This window comes from Saimiri boliviensis, chromosome 1, assembly GCF_048565385.1.
Source record: "Saimiri boliviensis isolate mSaiBol1 chromosome 1, mSaiBol1.pri, whole genome shotgun sequence".
NCBI classification, from domain to species: domain Eukaryota; kingdom Metazoa; phylum Chordata; class Mammalia; order Primates; family Cebidae; genus Saimiri; species Saimiri boliviensis.
This window is the reverse complement of record NC_133449.1, coordinates 144,838,442-144,860,041: the sequence shown is the minus strand read 5'-3', so window position 1 is coordinate 144,860,041 and position 21,600 is coordinate 144,838,442. Positions and strand designations below refer to the sequence as shown.

The following is a 21,600-nucleotide window of genomic DNA, read 5'->3' as shown; positions in this document are numbered from 1 at the left end:
CCAGCACTTTGGGAGGCCGAGGCGGGTGGATCACAAGGTCAAGAGATCGAGACCGTCCTGGTCAACATGGTGAAACCCCGTCTCTACTAAAAATACAAAAAATTAGCTGGGCATGGTGGCGCGTGCCTGTAATCCCAGCTACTCAGGAGGCTGAGGCAGGAGAATTGCCTGAGCCCAGGAGGCGGAGGTTGCGGTGAGCCGAGATCGCGCCATTGCACTCCAGCCTGGGTAACAAGAGTGAAACTCCGTCTCAAAAAAAAAAAAAAAAAAAAAACATACTTCTAAATAACACGTAGGTCAAAAACAACATTGCGAAACTATAGGCCAATCTCTCTCATAAATGTAGACATAAAAATACTCAACAAAATATTACCAAATCAAATCCAACAATATATAAAAAGAATAACAACACGCTGACCATGTATTCCAGGTATGTAAGGTTGGTTCAGCAAGTATCAGTGTAACCCAGCACATAAAAGGCTAAAGAAAACAAATCACATGATCATGAACACAAGTAAGTTGGAGAAATAAAATCAGGGACATTAAAAAGAAGATTCTCAATTCTTTGAACACTTTCCTTCAGGAGTGCTAATTTCTCCCTTCTTCTGAGCCTCCGGTAAACTAGGAAAATATGTCCTGATTCATCATTATGTTCATTACATTTTGTTAGATTATAATTTTTACCGTTAATCAAATTTATTAACTTTTAACCTTTTACCAAGTTAATTCATTGTAAGTAAACTAAAAAACGAGTATGCCCCAGAGAAAATTCCACAGCAACAAATACATACACATATAAGTCATAATTTATAGATGTCAACACACACATATAAGTCATAATTTCAACGGTATCATTCATTCCCTCCTTACAGATGTTTCATAATTTATTTAATCCCCCCTTGGAGACTACTAGTTGTTTCCAGTCTTCTCCTATTACAAACAAGATTAGGATGAATACTTTTACATTTTTGTTTATTTGTCCTATTTTCAGGCTAAAGTCTTAAAAATTGAATTAATGAATCAAAGGGTACAATTTAAGATTTTTGCTATATGCTACCAAATTGCATAGTAACAAGATGGGATCATCCTATACTCCCATAAAGTGAAGAGTACACCTATTTCTCTATTTTCTAACACTGGGAATTAGATTAAAAAATATGAAATGTGAAAAATGATACCTCACTTTTACTTTATTTCTTTACTAATAAAATTTTTATTTCAAATGTTAATTAGCCACTTCTTTCTTCATGAATTGCCTGTTCAAATACCAATTATTCCATTAGTATTTCCTATTTATTGTAAATTATTCATAGATTTAAAATAATATGCTGTCCTATGTTAACAATGTTTTCCCCTAGTTGTTAATTTGCCTTTTAAATTTGTACTGTTCCCCTTTATGCTATTCAAGTTTTTAATTTTAATGTGGTTAAATTTGTGACTTTTCCTTTACAGTATCTACTTCTAGTGACATAATTAGATGGAAATGATTGTTTTCTTTACATGTCATTGCATTTTCAATTTTACTCTTAAAATATCTAATCCTTCCTTGCCTACTAATTGAATAATAAACACAGAAACCCCAAATTACTGCAAGAATGCCAAAGAAAAGATCCTGTCCAAAACAGGATCTCAAATCCTGAATAACTTTACCCATTCAAAACCCTGCAATAGCTTCCTAACATATTCTAAATAAAATGCAAACTCCCAAAAAAAACCAAAAAAATTTAAAAATTTTAAAAACTAAAATAAAATGCAAACGCCTATGAGGCCTACACAGTCTGGCCCCTGCTTATGTCTCTGACATCCATTCTACCATTCTCTGCCTCTCTCACTTTAGGGCTTCACTTGCCTTCCTGTTGCTCTCCATGCAAGTCATGCTTGTTCTTGCCTCAGGTCTTTGCACTTACTGTTCCTTCCATATGATACACTATTCCTTGAAATCGCTGGATGCCTGGCACCTCATGTCTCTAAGGTCTCTACTCAAACGTTATCTCCTCTGAGAGACCTCCCTGACTACTCTAATCTACAATACTTGGCCCTAACCTGCCATCATTATATTCCCTCCATGCTGCTTTTGCTTTTTCTTTATGGCATTTATTCCTAACTGAAATTATGTTACCTATTTACTTGCGAATTTCTTACCTCCTTACTAGAACATAAACCTCACGATAACAAAGGATGTGTATGCTCCATTTATCAATATATCCCAGCACTTTGTATATGATGCCTGAAAAAAGCTACTTACCGTCGTCAAAACACGCATAATTGTGTCTATATGCCACCGTTTGGAAGGTGCATACCTGAAAAAAACAATGGAAAGGGACAGTTGGAACCAGTAAAATACACTATATTCAGTGACTGTGGAAAATCCTGGCCGGGCAGGGCGACTCACACCTCCAGCATTTTGAGAGGCCGAGGTGGGAGATCGTTTAAGTTCAGGAGATCAAGACCAGCCTGGGCAACATGGTGAAATTCAGTCTCTACAAAAAATACAAAAATTAGCTGGGTGTGATGGCAGGTGCCAAGAGTCCAGCTACTCTGGGAGGCTGAGGTGTGAGGATTGCCTGAACCTGGAAGGTTGAGGCTACAGTGAACCAGCAAAAGAAGAAAAAAAAGGAAAGGAAAAAGGAAAGGAAGGGAAAAAGAAAAAGGGAAAGGAGAGAGGAAAGGGAAGGGGAGAAGGGAGGAGAGGGGAGAGGGGAGAGGGGAGAGGAAAGGAAAAGGAAAAGGAAAAAAAAATTCTGTCCTACAGTCTTTCCTTGGTTCCCTGGATAATTGACTATATCTGGAAACATTTCATCTTCAAATCTAGCAGCAAATGCTATTTCAAAGAGCGATAAAATGGTATACAGTCAGCTGACTTTGTTGGCTCATGTCTATAATCCCAGTACTTTGGGAGGCCAAGGAGGGAGGACTGCTGGAGGCCAGGAGTTCCAGACAAGCCTGGGCAATGCAGCAAGACCCCATCTTTACAAAACAAAAATTTAAAAATCAGTGGTGCACGATGATTTGCACCTATAGTCCCAGCTACTCAGGAGGCTGAAGCGGAAGGATGGCTTAAGCCCAGAAGTCCAGGATGCAGTAAGCTATGACTGGGCCACTACCCTCCAGCAGGGTGAGAGTAAGACCCCATCTCTAAAACTGAAGAAAACAAAAAAAAAAGAGGGTATGCAGTTAAACCCAGATGTTTTCCATAAGATTGCAGTAAGAGGCCAGGCGAGGTGGCTTACGCCTGTAATCCAGCACTTTAGTAGGCCATGACAAGCAGATCACAAGGCCAAGAGATCGAGACCAACCTGGCCAACACAGTGAAACTCCATCTCTACTAAAAATACAAAAATTAGCTGGACGTGGTGGCACGCACCTGTAGTCCCAGCTACTCGGGAGGCTGAGGCAAAAGAATCATTTGAACCCGGGAGGCAGAGGTTTCATGAGCCAAGATTGCTCCACTATACTCCAGCCTAGCAACAGAGTGAAACTCCATCCTCCAAAAAAGGAAAAAAGTTAGCTGGGCATGGTAGTGCATGCCTGGAGTCCCAGCTACTCAGGAGGCTGAGGTACGACAATCACTTGAGCCTGGGAGGTGGAGGCTACAGTGAGCTGAGATGTCACTATTGCACTCCAGCCTGGGCAAAAGAGAGAGACTTCGTCTTAAATATATATATATATATATTGCAGTAATAGATGCTAAGCTGAGAAATGAGATTTGTCTTCAGTTTCACAGAAAATGGAATCAGTCAGGGCAGGAGAGGATAAAGAAAAAAAGAAAAAAAGGGATTGTTCTCAGACCAAGACAACAACATTAGGACAAAAAACTTGTTTCCTTAAATTCAGAGTGGAAAGAATAGCTGTACTACTAAAATAATAAGGTACTACCTCAAAATTCTGCATAGAACTGCAATTCAAATGTTGTAACTTTTCTATTCCCTTTATTAAAACAGCATCGTTCAAGTTGAACGATGAAGAATCATCTGTGAAAAAAAAAAAAGAAGAAGAAAACAGCATCACTGGCCAGGCACGGTAGGTCATGCCTGTAATCCCAGCACTTTGGGAGGCCGAGGCAGGCAGATTGCTTGATTCGAGGAGTTCGTAGACCAGTCTGGACAACATGGTGAAACCCCATGTTTTTCCAAACAAACAAACAAAACAAAACAAAACAAAAACAAAAACAAAAACAAAAGCACACAAAAAAACAAATTAGCAGAGTGTGGTAACACAAGCCTGTAATCTCAGCTACTTGGAGGAGCTGAGGCAGGAGGATCCCCTGAACCTGAGAGGTCAAGGTTGCAATGAGTTGAGAATGTACCACTGCACTCCAGCCTAGGTGACAAAGTGAGACCCTGTCACAAAAAAAAAGGGGGGGGGAGGGGCCGGGCACGGTGGCTGACACCTGTAATCCCAGGACTTTGTGAGGCTGACGCAGGCAGATCACGAGGTCAAGAGATGGAGACCATCCTGGCCAACATGGTAAAACCCTCTCTCTACTAAAAATGCAAAAAATTAGCTGGACATGGTGGTGTGCGCCTATAGTCTCAGTTGCTCAGGAGGCTATCACTTGCACCTGGGAGACAGAGGCTGCAGTGAGCCAAGATCATGCCACTGCACTCCAGCCTGGCGACAGAGTGAGACTCCGTCTTAAAAAAAAAAAAAAAAAAAAAAAGGCAGCATCATAGATCAGAGGTTAAAAACAGGTAAAAGAGAGGATTTCATAAAAGTGTAGAATTTTTTTGGTTTCAGCATATTTAAATGCTGGCTATAATAGCCTTCTCCAAGCCAATTTATAGTTCAGAGCTTAAAATAAATGTTACATGTTTTAAACAAATTTACAGTAGTTTCTCCATGTTTTAAAGACATTTTCAGAAAGTTCCAACCATCCTTTACCAATAAAGATAAAAATTAAATCTTACTTTTCTGCAGCAAGAAAGATTCCAGATGCACAGTCTGCTTTAAATTCTGGCTCACATGAATCCAGAAAATAAAGTAATTCTTTCATCATGCCTCGGATATTATTCCCATTTACCAGGGCAAAACTCAACTCCATTGCACGCCTTGCAGTAGGGAAAAATTAAAAACAAGTTAGGAAATTTATAGTGGGAATGAAACAAAGACCCAGGTATGCACTCTGTGAACACCAAAGCAGTGCCAGATGTGCCAACAACCTTGCACAATCTTGTGATCTCAATCTTTGCAAACAAGATAACCAAGGAGATATATTCTTATGTAATCAAATTTAGTTTTAGTATTTTGAATCTTCATGCAATATTTTTCTTCAAAAGTCCCCATGAGATATACCACTAATGTCCAAACATGCAGTTTGGGTTCAACAAGCTGTTCTATAAAGGTGGAAGTTAGAATACCTAAGAGTCTCAAAAAGAAGGAAACAAATGTATTACTCAATAATAATACCTATCTGCCTTATTCCTTAAAAATGTGACATATTAAGTCACCATATTCTACTTTTATTACACCCCACTCTGTCCAAAGATAAATCTAACATAATTTGTATCAAAAGGTATGCAGAAAATTCAAATTAAGAACAAAATCAAGGCAGGGCACAGTGGCTCACACCTGTAATCTTGGCACTTTGGGAGGCCAAGGTGGGTGGATCACCTGAGGTCAGGAGTTTGAGACCAGCCTAGCCAACATGGTGAAACCCCTTCAGTAGTGAAAATACAAAAATTAGCCAAGCATGGTAGTGGGCACCTGTAGTCCCACCTACTTGGGAGGCCAACGCAGGAGAATTGCTTGAATCTGGGAGACAAAGGTTGTAGTGAGCCAACGTTGTGCCACTGCACTCCAGCCTGGGCAATAGAGCCAGACTCTATCTCAATTTTTTTAAAAAAATTTTTTTTCAAAGGGAAAATGAGGGCCATGAGAAAGAAAAAAAATGGCATGTGCTGTGAGGACAAATAAGTGTTTCTATAACTGCCTATTCAAAGTTGGCAATGAAGTTAAAAACAGGAATGTTTAACATATAAAAGCTATAGGGTTACTATATGCGTCTTTCCATATTTGGTCAATAATACCAAACACCACATGTACACTAACTTTCAAAACAATTTAGGCTGGGCACAGTGGCTTGCATCTGTAATCCCAGCACTCTGGGAGGCTGAGTCGGGCGGATCGCCTGAGGTCAGGAGTTAAGAGACCAGACTGGACAACATGGCAAAACGCCGTCTCTACTATAAAAATTAGTCAGGTGTGGTGGTGCGCACCTGTGATCCCAGGTACTTGAGAGGCTGAGACCAGAGAATGAGGCAGAGGTTGCAGTGAGCCGAGATGGTGCCACTGCACTCGAGCCTGGGCGACACAAGCAAGAGTCCATCTCAAAAAAAAAAAAAAAAAGAAAAGAAAAGAAAAAAGAAAAAAAAAATTAACAAGTAGAAGATACTTTTTCATCCTAGCTAACATATAAGCAGCAAAAATTCCATCTTTAGATACAGAAACTCTTATATAGTGCTTATATAATTTACATATATTAATTCAATTTATCCTGTATAACCCTATGAAGTGATTGCCCTTCTATCTGCATTTTACATGTGAGGCAGTTGAGGCACTGAAAGTTTAAGCAATTTAACCCAGCCTATTAAAGGCAGAGCTAGAATATGAAATGAGGCAGTCTAGCTCCAGAGTCTGAGCTCTTACTGTTATATATCCTGTCAAAGAGGCACAGGTTTCACTTCTTTTGAAATTCACACTCCATTAATAAGCTATAGAAAAACAACAAAAAGAGTCAGAAGGCTAATATCTATTCCCAGGACTGCCCCTGACAAGGATTAAGGTTTAGGTTAAGTCATTTGATCCCTGTGGGACTGAATTTTAACTAATCTGTTAACTAAGGATAGAAGTAGTTGCCTAAGCTCCCTCATTGGCTTGCTCTGAGAACCCACTGAGACGGTGTGTATAAAATCCTTTGCAAAGCAGTACATAAAAAGTTGGCATTATTAAGTCTAGGTCTTATCTTTAGATTGCTCAAGCACTTAGCACCTTTTATTTGTACCTGTGCTGTGCAAATCAAAGGAACTCAGCATCAATAAATGTTTGTTAACTGAATGGTTTCAGAGACCATTTTAAATATACATTGTTTTAGGTTTGAACATACAACAAGAAGTTCACTGAGGCAACTTCAGCTAGGTTATACAAACATCTACAGGTCTAAGAGGAGATCCAGTAGAATTATTCCATTGAGGGACAAGATTTATGCTTTTTGAGAGTGCTATCTGCTGCCTAGCATTCATTTCAAGATGCACTGTTCTAAGAAACATGCTGCCTTCAAGATCCTGGGGCATTAGTACTGTGAAAAATGTGTGCTGTCAGCAATTTGAGTGTCAGCATTGTGATAAGACACTTAGCCGATGGATCACTCCATACTTTCATCCTCCAACACACGAAGCACAGTACCTGTAAGGTAAACTTTTGCCTAGCTTATCTGTGCCTGTTACATTTATTAAAGAGTCAAGGACAACTTCAGTGTGCACTTAAGCATTCTTATTGGCCTCCTTTACTAACCTAAACTTCTCCCTGCCAATCCTTTCTGAAAAAGGATTCACTGAGCAGAGACCATCTGGGAACACAATGACTACATACATAAACGTCAACACTCTTGCTCTGAAAACTATAACAAAGTATTACATGGCGAGGGCACAGAATTATCAATAATCTGTTTGTCATTCAATTTTCCAAAAGCACTAGACTAAGGCTCTCAGTTTGTTACCGTTTTATGGAGACATCTAAATCTTTAAGACAATCCACAATTGTGCTTCTGTGCCTCTGTACTGCATTATGATCTGTCTGCACAGTCTTCAGCAAAGATGTCAAAGCCACGTATCTAGATGAAACAGTTGCAAAATCAGAGTTAAAATGTAAAATTCAGGACAGTTTTTCTCTGTTTAAATAAGAAGAAGAAAGATGTCTAATGGATAAGAGAAAGCATACATTTTAAAGGTGTAACAGATACCATAATCTAAAATAGTGGCACCCAGGAAAAGCTTTGGATTTTTTAGATATGCATTCATGGCTGAGTCCATTTAAATTCTAAAAGTAGGTCAGGCATGGTGGCTCATGCCTGTAATCCCAGCACTGTGGGAGGCAGAGGCAGACAGATACCTGAGGTCAGGAGATCAAGACCAGACTGGCCAACATGGCAAAACACTGTCTCAACTAAAAATACAAAAATTAGCCGGACACGTGGATGGTGGGTGCCTGTAGTCCCAGCTACTTAGGGGGATGAGGCATGGTAACTGCTTGAACCTGGGAGGCAGAGGTTACAATAGACTGAGATCATGCCACTGCACTCCAGCCTGGGTGACAGAGCAAGATCCTGTCTCGAAAAAAAAAAATTAATTAAATAAATAAAACAAAAGCCTCTGACTCAATTAAATTTTTCCAAATATTAAAACAAAAAGAGCATATAGTATGTGTTTTAAGGCTGCCTTAGCCCCAAAATGCAAGAGGAAATTGTTTTAATTTTACCATTTGAGTTTTCACTGCTTTTGATACTGGTACCAAAACTGTCTCTATAAAAATTTTGAGTTTAAAATCCAAGTGTTTAACTTTTAATTTTAGTGTTTTAAAATTTTATGTATTTATTTTTTAATAGAGATGTGGTCCCCAAACTCTTAGGCTCAAGTGTTCCTCCCACCTTAATCTGCCAAAGTGCTAGGATTACAAGTGTGAGCCACCGCACCTGGCAATCCAAGTATTCTTTAGAAAGAGAAGATTAATTCAGAGTCCCACAATAATTATTTCCACATCTTTTTTATTTTTTGAAACAGTGTCTCGGCCAGGTGCGGTGGCTCACGCCTGTAATCCCAGCACTTTGGGAGGCCAGGAGGAGCGGATCACCTGAGGTAAGGAGTTGGTGAGGAACGGATCACCTGAGGTAAGGAGTTGGAGATCACCCTGGCCAACATGATGAAACCCCATCTCTATTAAAAATACAAAAAAGTAAGCTGGATGTAGTGGCACGTGCCTGTAATCCCACCTACTTGGGAGGCTGAGGCGAGAGAATCACTTGAACCATTGCGCCACTGCACTCCAGCTTGGGCAACGAGTGAAACTCCGTCTCACGGAAAAAAAAAACAAAAAACAAAAAACAAAAAAAACAGGGTCTTACTCTGTCACCCTAGACTAGAGTACAGTGGCATGATCATGGCTCACTGCAGCTTCAACCACCCAGGTGCAGGTAATCCTCCCACCTGAGCCTCATGAGTACCTGGGAGTACAGGTGCATACCACCACACCACCTAGCTCATTTTTGTATTTTCCTTTTTTTTTTTTTTTTTTTTTTTGAGACGGAGTTTCGCTCTTGTTACCCAGGCTGGAGTGCAATGGCACGATCTCGGCTCACCGCAACCTCCGCCTCCTGGGTTCAGGCAATTCTCCTGCCTCAGCCTCCTGAGTAGCTGGGATTACAGGCATGCGCCACCATGCCCAGCTGATTTTTTGTATTTTTAGTAGAGACGGGGTTTCACCATGTTGACCAGGATGGTCTCGATCTGTTGACCTCGTGATCCACCCGCCTCGGCCTCCCAAAGTGCTGGGATTACAGGCTTGAGCCACCGCGCCCGACCTCATTTTCGTATTTTTCTGCAGAGATGGGGTTTTACCATGTTGCCCAGGCTGGTCTCAAACTCCTGACCTCATGATCCTCCCATTTCAGCCTCCCAAACTGCTGGGATTACAGGCGTGAGCCACTGTGCCCAGCTTCCATGTCTTTTCATGTTTAATATAAGAAAAATTCCTCCTGATTAGAAAAACAGGCAAGCAGGAATACATACTACATACAGGAAAATAACAAAATAAAAGCCAATACTGATCAATTCATTTACCTAATAAACTAGCTGGAGTTCACAAAGACATTCCAGATTTGCTGCCTGAAATGTTACATTTTTCTTAATTTAGAGCAGAGGCCAACAAACTACAGCCCATCTGTAAAATCCAGCTCTCTGCTGTTTTTGTACATCAAAATATTTTTTTCCTACTAGTTCCAAAGTTTGAGGTAAATCAATTTCATTGCACAAAGTCACACGCATCACTTACATATTGTCTATGGCTAATTTCATGCAAAGGGGCAGAGGTGAGTAGTTACCAAAGACTCCGTGGCCCACAAAGACTGAAATATTTACCATCCAACCCTTCACAGAAAAATTCTGCTGACTCCCGATTAACAGAACAAATAGGAATATATGCCGTGAGACAAATCCTCAAGTTCTTTACAAAACTGTAGTTTTAAGACCAGAAAAACATATAAATTCTGAGCTAAAAGTTCTAGATATGCGACTTACAATCTTGAGCAAAAACACTCTTGAAATACTGGACTTATAATATCCAAGATAAACGACATATTTCAGTTGACTTACCTAATATTCTTGTCATTGTTCAATAAGAAACGACCCAAGATATTTATGGCTAGGACCTAAAGAGAAATAGCATAGGCTGAAACTTAGGAAAAGAAAGTTTTATATTGTTTCCTGACTTTAGAGGATCACTTCCTGGCCTCTGGTGCTTCACAGACTGCTAGCCAAAAAAAAAAAAAATGGAGCCAGGTGCAGTGGCTCATGCCTGAAATCCCAGCACTTTAGGAGGCGAGGCAGGCAGATCACGAGGTCAGGGGTTCAAGGTTAGCCTAGCCAACATGATAAAACCCCATCTCTACTAAAAATACAAAAATTAGCTGGGCATCATGGTGCACACCTACTACTTAGGAGGCTGAGGCAGGAGAATCACTTGAACCTGGAAGCAGAGGGTGCAGTGAGCTCAGATCACACCACTGCACTCCAGCCTGGGCAATGAAGTGAGACTCTGTCTCAAAGAAAAAAAAAAATCTAATCTAAAGGCAAACCCTTAAAATCATGTTCTAAAAGTAAGTGCTGAAAGGTCATTTTAATGCTTTGATATTGTTCTGTTAGTGAAAGAACATTATTAGTACAGCTTCTTTAGAGGGAAATCTGGCAATAACTGTATTTAAAATGAATTCTCTGCTTTAACAATTTTACTTTTAGGAACTGATAAACAACTGTACATACAGACAAAAGTCTACTATCGCTCTACTGATAACTGCAAATGATAGGAGAAACCCTAAAACTCCATGAAGAGCAAATCTGCTAATTATACTATGGCACACCTATGCAATGGAATATCACGCAGCCATTAAGACAGAATGCATTATGAAACATGGTTCAACATGAAGCAACCTTGAAGACATTATGTTAAATGAAATAAGACAATCTATTTATTAAAAGGATAAATGCCAAATGATTCCACTTCTATGAGGTACTGTGATACGGTGAAATACATCTTTGTTTTTTGTCCCCATTTCCTGGCATACAACTCCTAAATCCCCCGGAATTTCCTGATAATAGCTTCTTTAGTCCCAATGATGTGACTCTCAATGGACTCCTACGATAGCCTCAGAATGGTGACTGGTTGCCAGGAGAACAACCATGAGATTAGAGGGTTGAAACTTTCAGTCCTATCCCCCAACCCTGGAGAGAGGAGAGATGCTAAAGGTTAAGCTGATCACTGATGATTTAATTATTCATGTCTTCGTAATGAGGCCTCCAAAAATCCCAAATGGACAGGGTTCAGAGGAGCTTCCAGATAGCTGAACATGTTGACTTTTCTGGAGGGCAGCACATCTGGAGAGGGTATGGAAGCTCCTGACCCCCTCCCATTATGCCTTGCCCTATGCATCTCTTCCATCTGGTTGTTCATCTATATTCTTTATAACAAACCAGCAAGCATAAGTAAAGTGTTTCCCTGAGTTCTGTTAGCCATTCTGGCAAACTAACCAAACCTGAAGAGGGAGCTGTGGGAATCCTGACTTACAGCTAGTTGGTCAGAGGCATAGGTCACAACCTGAGCTTGGAACTGGCATCTGAATTTGGAGGATCAGTCTTGTGGGACTGTGCCCTCAAACTGTGGGATGTGACACTATCTCCAGGGAGACAGTGTCAGAATTGAATTCAATTAGAGGATATCCAGCTGGTATCCACTAGAAAACTGCTTGATGTATAGGGAAATAGCCCCAACACGTATGGTGTCAGAAGTGAAATGTTGGAGATGGACATTACTCGGGAGGCTGACATGGGAAGACTGCTTGAGGCCAGGAGTTCAAGATCAGCCTGAGCAACAGAGAGAAACCCTGTCCCTATAACAAAACAAAAAATAAGTGAAGTGTTGAATGACTGTGTAAGATTAAAGAGTAAAAAAAACCATTTGGGGACTAGAGGTAGTTAGGGCATGGAGATTTATTGTTTAGTGGATACAGAGTTTAAGAAGACAAAAAAGTTCTAGAGATAAATGATGGTACTGGTTACACAACAAGATGAGTATACTAACGTACTAACTGAACTGTACACTTAAAAATGCTTAAAATGGTAAATTTTATGTTATGTATATTTTATCACAATTAAGAAAAAAGGAACAAGACTTATTTCTAGACATGAATTTGGAAATGGCTCCAAGATAATGTTAGGTGAATGAAGTACGGTGCAGAACAATATATATGGTATGCTACCATTTTGCTTGGAAGGTGGGGAGAAGGAAAGAACTTAACCTAAGTTACTCTGGTTGTCTGACTAGACAATACAATGCTACCAACAAAAAGAACTCTACACAAATATTATACTCTATTTAGTACATTTGTTTTTTACAAGGCTAAGGGCCAACAATTCTAATATTAATAAATGATAGAATGAATCCATTCATAAGGGAGAAGGGACAACTTCTCTTTATAGAAGAATTCCAATTATTTAATGAGGAAAAAATGAGGGAAATGGAAAACTGTCATTAGAATACCATCCTAATAATTGTTGTGGGCAAGATCCTCTGGTGGATACTAAAACTGAAAGGTAAAAGTCTGAGAATAGCATGTTTACAGTCTCAAAATATCTCCCAAAATATTTTTTATTACAAAGCAAAAAATAATAACTTCACAGTAGAAAGACCCAGTAGACATCACCTCAACCAAATGATCAAGGTTAACATCACCAATGCTATGACAAATATATTCATTATATATTGCTACACCTAAGATCTCCCAAAGCTTATATAATCAATGTTAAGCTTCAGTGGGAAGGAATGGTAGTTCAGATACCAAAAATCCAGCATTCTCCATTTTGCATCATTCTTTCTTAAAGTCGAGATCCAAATGGAATACAATTCTGAAGTACTCAAGTCCAAGTCAACCATTCTAAATGAAACATTTAGGGAGGGAGAAAAGATTTAAAAAGACTTACTCGCAATCCACTCTCTGACTTAATATCCATGATAGTCAAAACCGTTTCATAAAGAATAGCATTTCCTACATTTTTACTAGTCTCTGTATTAGTGGCAACCTGAAAAGACATATCGAGGGCAGTACATAAGTGATAAAAACAATGCTTCCAAAAAATATCCACAAGTAACAAGAGGCATTTCGTGATTACAGCTATGAATGAGGAAACACAAATAAAAACTGCTCCATATGACCAAAATTATTCTACTCACTGCAAAAATAAAATAAATACTTAAGTTTGGTCTACTCACCTGTGCTAATATATCATTCATAGCTTCACTTGAATCATCATCATTTCGTCCTAAAATTCTTAATAACCGTAAAATTCGTACCTAATGTGCAAAATATGAGAAATGTCAACAAAGTATATCTCACACAAAGAAATCTCACTTGGTATGAAATTCAAATAACTAAATGAAGTCTTAAAACTTCATTTGGAGCCATTTCTTCATATCAGAAATGGACAAAAAACAAAGAGAAGAATTGAAAACATTTCTTTTGAGAAGCTTTATATGCTTCTACATCTAATAAAGTTATTGTAAGACAATCCATACTTCAGCACTCCACAGCTAAAGGATACTACCACCTGCAGAGCTACAGTATATTAATAATTCAAATAGTAGGCCGGGCGCGGTGGCTCAAGCCTGTAATCCCAGCACTTTGGGAGGCCGAGGCGGGTGGATCACGAGGTCGAGAGATCGAGACCATCCTGGTCAACATGGTGAAACCCCGTCTCTACTAAAAAAAAGTGCAAAAAATTAGCTGGGCATGGTGGCACGTGCCTGTAATCCCAGCTACTCAGGAGGCTGAGGCAGGAAGAATTGCCTGACCCCAGGAGGCGGAGGTTGCGGTGAGCCGAGATCGTGCCATTGCACTCCAGCCTGGGTAACAAGAGCGAAACTCCGTCTCAAAAAAAATAATAATAATAATTCAAATAGTAAATAATTTTGACTATTAAAAGTGTAATAGTCAAAATTACACTTTAAAAAAATTAAAAGTGGGGCACAGTGGCTCTTGCCTGTAATTCCAGTAATTTCAGAGGCTGAAGCGGGAGGGCTGCTTGAGGCCAGGAGTTTGAGACCAGCCTGGGCAACATGGCAAAACCCTGTCTCTAGAAAACAAACAAAAACGAGCCAGGCATGGTTAGCATGCACCTGAAATCATAGTTACTTGGGAGGATCATTTGAGCCTGGGAGGTTGAGGTTGCACGCAGCCAAGATTGTGCCACTGCACTCCAGCCTGAGTGACAGAGCAAGACTTTGTCTCAAAGGAAAAAAAAAAACACACCACACACACAAACTCTGTAATTTTATCCTCTTAATCTAATATAGAATTGTGTCACTATTCATTTGTTAATATAATTCATCAATCAACTACCAAATTTCTACTCAACACAAACTTAAGAGGAAGAAAATGGTCTACTTAAAAGATACTAGATTCATGTAACATTTATTTAAAACTTTCTTTCACAACCTCACCTGCAGAAAGGGGTCACTGATACCAGAAACATCATGTTCTGGTGAATATCCGGACATGATGAGGTTCTTTAAAATACGAACTAATTGGGGCACAAGCTGCAGAGAAGAAAGAAGCATCAAAAAAACAGTGAATATTAAATAATGTCTCATGAATAAACAGGTCCTTTGGTTTAGAAAAAGGGTGTAAAGGTCTGAGTCCAAGCAAATTCTACTGATTTAATATACTAGCATACTGTAGATGTTTGATAAACTTAGGAGTAACTTAGGCCAATGTTCAACAAGCAGTATGTATATTATCTGGATAAAAACAAACCAGACTTTTTTATGACAGAGTTATATGTAAAGATATTACAAATACTACTGGGTCAGAAAACCTATGGGAACCAGATAAAATGGATGCCTGTGGGGCATACCGCATTTCTACTTCTGTAGAACTTGACATGCCTAGGTGGCAAAAATGTATTCAGTTTTCATACATTCAAACATTTGCATATAACATGTCATCACACCAAAATACACTGGTGATATTAAAATTATAGCTTTAAAACATACGGCCTCACAGAGATTGCAGCGAACCAAGACTCTGCCACTGCACTATAGCTTGGGTGACAGTGCAAGACTCCGTCTCAAAAAAAAGAAAAAAACAAAAAAAAATATGGCCCCAAATAGAGGAGGAAAAATAAAAAACTATTCTCCTAAGATAGGAGAATTATATCCTTTTCCAACAAACAACAAGGAATACCAAAGCTGACAATGCTAATCGAATGGAAAAGACATATGAAAAAATTATCTTTCATCTTAAGAGATATAAAGGTCATGCATAATTTCCTCTTCCTATTCTTAACTCATACGATACCATTTCTTTTAAATTTCAGGACTTATTTATATATACAGCTTTGTGACCTGTTTTCTTATCTTTTCAATGAGACTATACATTCCTTATAGTCAGAATTTCCTTCCTGTCCTACCTTTACTTTATTATAGTCATAACACATAGTAAAGGCAATTATATTGCCAAGCTGAAGATGTTTTAAATACTGGCACTCATTTCATTTCTGTTGATTGACTACTTCATATTAAAACAAAAAGCTTGCCACAATAGAAACCTTTTAGGCTTCCAACTAAAAACTCAATTTTTAGCTATCAAAAATTAATTTAAAAAGTGTGCAAAGTGAACTGCATTGCATCTCTTTTGCAGGCAATTTTAGTTACAACTCTGCTGCAACTCAATTATTTTTCCTCACTATATTTAGACTCTGTCCCTTACCTACTCCCCAAGCCAAAAAGGGGATCAAGATTGAAATAAAAAGCAAACTATATATCCAAGGCATGCACTCAAAGCATTCAAAACGTTAAGGCCACTTCTAAATACAAGAAAAACCAGTATGTATGAATTTAAGTAACTAGCGATAGGAGTTCAGAATTAAGTGACTTACACGTCACCTTAACAAAAATGTAATGCGGACAACTCCAAATCTAAGCCATGGATATCTGTAAATTTATTAAATCTGTCAACTATGGACAAAGTTATAGTAGAGGTAACATACCTTTTAAAACCACTTTAAATCCATATTTTTGTAATAAAATGAAGACCAACTAGTCACCAAACTTATCTTGCATACTTCCCAAAGGTCTGCTTTTTTGTACTACATATAACCCTATTTTTTTTAATCTGGTTTATTTCTTGGAAAAATCACTTTTTCATTGGCTACTAAATTCAGAAATTGTTTTATTCACTGCCAAAAGGGCAGCACATCAGATAAGATTATCCTGGGCCACAGAGCACAGATGTCTAAATGTTCAGCGTACAATTCTTGGAACCCAGCTTCATTTTTCAGACAAAAATGCAAGTTATTAAAACTGATGACAAGAAAAACAAAATAAGAGGACATAGGGAAAGGCTGCAGCCATGAAAATCAGTTGGTGCCCACTGCTCTACCTCAAATTCCTTTTAATATCCCAAAACATCTATGTAAGGTTAAGTATAGGTAAGGGAGAAATAAAAGCTCTAAGTCTGAACTGAAAGCTCAGCAGTATATACTGAGCTTTTTAAAGTATGAGGTTACCCACATACGGTTCTAAAATATCTACTTCAAAAAGCAGCAGCACTTTGTGTCAAAGCTCCAGACCAATCTGGAACTGCCACCACCAAAGTCACTCTGGAAAACTGCTCAAAGTTTCTCAAGTAAAGATAAAGAAAAGACAGAGAAGAAGGCTTACAATTCAGGAAAGGCTGCAACTGAAATCCAAGGCTGACTTTGGAGTCAGGAGTTTAAGTGACAAAACAAAAACTAGACTAGGAAGTTAGCCAAAAATGCTAGAACAAATAACTCACAGTATTAAGCACAGCTTCAGCATTAGTATATTTCAAAAGCCACATTTGTGGATGGATACACAAAAGCTACTAAGGACCTAATGCCAGCATGCACCATCTAAAAGAGGGTTAATTCTTACCTTTTCATTCTAACATACAGCAGGATTCCAAACAGACAACAGGAACAAAACATACAAAGCAAGCATTAGGGACAGATACGGGTCTCATACTATATTACAATAATTTAATCAAGACATGAACATCTAAGGGAAAAAAAGTCAAAAAAGAACTGCTGTTAGACACTTACTAGATCTAAAGTACAAAGTGAGTCCTATTTATGGAATGACAAGCATCCTATAAAAGCAGTTCAATGCATATAACTACCCAAAGAACAGTTTTCCTCTGACTCCTCCTTACTATTGCCTTCTAAAATTAAGTAGAGAAATAGAAATGTTCACTTTAAAATACAGTTTAAAAAAAAAGAAGAGAAAGAAGGGGGTACTTAAGAGAACTAGGACTTCCAACACAGAAGTCAATGGCCTACAATGAACAGTAGGTCAAAGGCAATAAAAAAAATTTTTTACAGTTTTAACCTTAAAAAAAAAAAAAAAGAAAGAAAGAAAGAAATGAGGCTGGGTACAGTGGTTCACATCTGTAATCCCAGCACTTTGGGAGGCCAAGGCAGGCTAATCACAAGCTCAAGAAATCACGACCATCCTGGTCAACATGGTGAAACCCCGCCTCTACTAAAAATACAACAATTAGCTGGGCATGGGGGCAAACCCCTATAGTCCCAGCTACTCGGGAGACTGAGGCAAGACAATCACTTGAACCTGGGAGGTGGAGGCTGCAGTGAGCTGAGTTCATGCCACTGCACTCCAGCCTGGGGACAGAGCAAGACTCCATCTGAAAAGTAAAGAAAAAAGAGACAAGAGACAAGAGAGACAGAAGAGAGACAGAGGAGAGGAGAGATGAGGAGAAGAGAGACGGGAAGGGAGGGGAGGGGAGGGGAAGGGAGGAGAGAAAAGAAGAAATTATTGTATTTAAAAACAAAAACAGGGCCGGGCGCGGTGGCTCAAGCCTGTAATCCCAGCACTTTGAGAGGCCGAGGTGGGTGGATCACGAGGTCAAGAGATTGAGACCATCCTGGTCAACATGGTGAAACCCCGTCTCTACTAAAAATACAAAAATTAGCTGGGCGTAGTGGCGTGTGCCTGTAATCCAAGCTACTCAGGAGGCTGAGGCAGGAGAATTGCCTGAACCCAGGAGGGGGAGGTTGTGGTGAGCCAAGATTGTGCCACTGCACTCCAGCCTGGGTAACAAGAGCGAAACTCTGTCTCAAAAAAAAAAAAAAAAAAACAGGGTGGGAGTGGTGGCTCAGGCCTGTAATCACAGCACTATGGGAGGCTGAGGTAGGGGCATCATCTGAGGTCAGGAGTTCAAGAGCGGCCTGGACAACACGGTGAAACCCCATCTCTCCTAAAAACACAAAATTAGTCAGGCATGGTGGCACACACCTGTAATCCCAGCTACACAGGAGGCTGAGGCAGGAGAATCACTTGAATCCAGGAGGCAGAGGTTGCAGTGTGCCGAGATCAAGATTGTGCCATTGCACTCCAGCCTGGGCCTGGGCAAAAAAAGCAAAACCTCGTCTTTAAAAAAAAAAAAAAAAAAAAAAAAGGTTGGGTGCGGTGGCTCATGCCTGCCATCTCAGCACTTTGGGAAGCTAAGGTGGGTGGATCACAGGTTCAAGAGATCAAGAAACCCTGGTCAACATGGTGAAACCCCATCTCTACTAAAAAAAAAAAAAAAATTAGCTGGGCGTGGTGACGTGCATCTGTAGCTGCAGCTACCCAGAAGGCTGTGGCAGGAGAATTGCTTGAACCCGGGAAGCGGAGGATGCAGTGAACCATGATCACACCACTGCACTCCAGCCTGGCAACAGAGCAAGACTCCAACTCAAAAAAAAAAAAGAATAAAAAACACACATACACAATTCCTATTTGTAATTTGATCTCAGATTATGTTTCCTGACTCAAATGTGAAAACAGCAGATAAAACACGTGAGACTAGTGGTCTGCCAATAATGAGAGAAGACTTCTATTATGAAAGGGAAAACACTATACTAGTGCCAGTTCTTACTTATATGCCTAAATCTGGCTTCCAGCCCAACCTCACAGCAGGGCTGGTTAAATCCCTTATTCAGATCCATAGCTTGCTTTAAAAAAAAAAAAAAAAGTAAGAAAATCATGTACTTTTCAGGAAAATCATTTTTCAATCAAGGAAGGCTTAGGCATACAGAATGGCACCTACCTTTCTGAAATGCGCAAGCATGTCTGGACTTCGCTCACACATTTCTGTGAGGAGGACTACAGATGTGTGAAGGACACCTGAAAGAAAAGATCAAAGTAAAACTAAAAATGAGGCTATTATTCAATTTTATAGAATAGGGCTTTGAGTTCCTGAAGGTCAATTCCAAAATGATAGTTGCTACTTTTGCTTTTTAATCCCCCAAAGAATCTAAGCATTGAAGTGAATACAAAGGAGGAACTTAAGATGCCTGAGGACTTAATACCAGCCAAGTCAGTAAAATTAGAATGTTTTCAACAATTATGCGACCAAAATAATTATTCAAAAGTGACAAGCAATATGTGTATCTCTCCATCAGAGAATATCCATAAAAACATACTCACAACGTATGCTAGGTATCATCTGTTCTATACTTAATTAATAGGCTATTATCTGCATTCTAACAGATAATTCAAGAGGCAAAAATCATAATAAGATTTTAAATTTCCAGATAAAACGTACCAAAACCCTGGGGTAATTGTGGATGACCAAGTAAATCTACTTGCTCCAGAGTCAGTAAAAACAATCTCACAGCATTTTCCACTAATAAATAAGTGCTCTAAATAATTCAGTTGTTCAACAAGTATATTTTGAGCATTCTGGGCACAGCACTGAATTCATAAAATTAAATATACCAAACGATTTTTTCTCTTAGCATTTAAGCCACATGAGTTTTCTTTAATTCAGAACTTACTTAACTGACTTCAAATAAGAATAAAATGTTTGGGAAAAGAACAGCCACATTCCATTTAATTCCTCTGGTTTTTTTTTGAGACGGAGTTTCGCTCTTGATGCCCAGGCTGGAGTGCAATGGCGCGATCTCGGCTCACCGCAACCTCCGCCTCCTGGGTTCAGGCAATTCTCCTGCCTCAGCCTCCTGAGTAGCTGAGATTACAGGCACACGTCACCATGCCCAGCTAATTTTTAGTATTTTTAGTAGAGACGGGGTTTTACCATGTTGACCAGGATGGTCTCGATCTCTTGACCTCGTGATCCACCCGCCTCGGCCTCCCAAAGTGCTGGGATTACAGGCTTGAGCCACCACGCCCGGCCAATTCCTCTGTTTTATATAAAGATTCTGAGTACCTAATACAAGCTTCTGTCAGAAATAATAGAAAAGAATTTTCACTTTTTTTTTTTTTCCTGAGTTAGGCAGGGTCTGGCTCCATGTAGCCCAGCCTAGAGTACAGTTGTGTAATCTTGGCTCATTACAACCTCTGCCTCCCAGGCTCAAGTAATCCTGCCACTTCAGCCTCCCGAGTAGCTGGGACCACAGGCATGTGCCGCCACATCCAGCTTATTTTCTGTATTTTTTGCAGAGATGGGGTCTCACTTTGTTGCCCAGGCTGGTCCTGAGCTCAAGTGATCTGCCCACCTCGGCCTCCCAATGTGCTGGGATTACAGGCACGAGCTACCACGCCTGGCCACACAAATCTTATACCCCTACCACATGATAATGAAGAAAATTTTTTCTTTTACTGTAAAATAGCCAATAAATCAAAGGATTTTTCACACAAAAATTATGGGTAGGCTTTGTCTATTACACTAAATATTAATATTTTTAATATAGTAAAAGAAGACCAAAGATGAAAGGTAAGTTTACTATGAAGGAATCAATCTCTAATATAAAATGAGGATATGTAAGTAGAAAGATTTGGCAGACCAGACCTTCCTGGAATTGTGTCTCAGGCACAGTAGAAAGGCAACTCCATTGTACTGAGACATAGGACTAACATACCCTTAAGCCTTTTCTCTTTCCCTTTCTCCCTCAATACTTTATGAATGCATCCAAATTACATTACCATGGTTCTTCTCATTCAATAAATTTTTTGTTGCTGGTAAAAACATCTCCATAAGTTCAGGAACTTTCCTGATGACATGAACAGCACATAGTGCTGCCTATAAAAAAAAATAAATAAAAGAACAAAAGGTTTATTTCAATTATGCCAGGGCAACCAATCTTATAAAAAACCACCAACACAAAAATCTCACCAACTAGTTCATCTACTAGAAAAATAAAGAAGGAAGAAGTTAAATATTAGATTTATGGCTAGACACAGTGGTGGCCCACTCCTATAATCCCAGCACTTTGGGAGGCCAAGGCAGAAGAATCACTTGAGCCCAGGAGTTTGAGAACAGCCTGGGCAACACAGCGAGAACCTGTCTCTATTCAAAAAAAT

General features: G+C 39.4%; 1 protein-coding gene and 1 non-coding gene across 3 annotated transcripts in view; both read right to left on the bottom strand.

The window, feature by feature from the left end:
* Window positions 1-21,600, bottom strand: part of AP1G1 (adaptor related protein complex 1 subunit gamma 1) — an 80,162-nt gene that overhangs the window by 21,483 nt on the left and 37,079 nt on the right. For both annotated transcript variants that reach the window (XM_074405868.1, XM_003939948.3), the window contains exons 5-13: window positions 21,223-21,319; window positions 19,385-19,461; window positions 14,758-14,853; window positions 13,531-13,611; window positions 13,242-13,340; window positions 10,362-10,417; window positions 7,715-7,828; window positions 4,908-5,048; window positions 2,246-2,300 (exon numbers count right to left, since the gene is read on the bottom strand). In XM_074405868.1, coding sequence (XP_074261969.1) covers window positions 2,246-2,300; window positions 4,908-5,048; window positions 7,715-7,828; window positions 10,362-10,417; window positions 13,242-13,340; window positions 13,531-13,611; window positions 14,758-14,853; window positions 19,385-19,461; window positions 21,223-21,319 — 816 coding nt within the window. The remainder of the gene's footprint in view (window positions 1-2,245; window positions 2,301-4,907; window positions 5,049-7,714; window positions 7,829-10,361; window positions 10,418-13,241; window positions 13,341-13,530; window positions 13,612-14,757; window positions 14,854-19,384; window positions 19,462-21,222; window positions 21,320-21,600) is intronic.
* Window positions 7,305-7,390, bottom strand: LOC120362252 (small nucleolar RNA SNORD71). Its single transcript, XR_005578209.1, has one exon. It is a non-coding gene; the product is annotated as a small nucleolar RNA SNORD71 (small nucleolar RNA).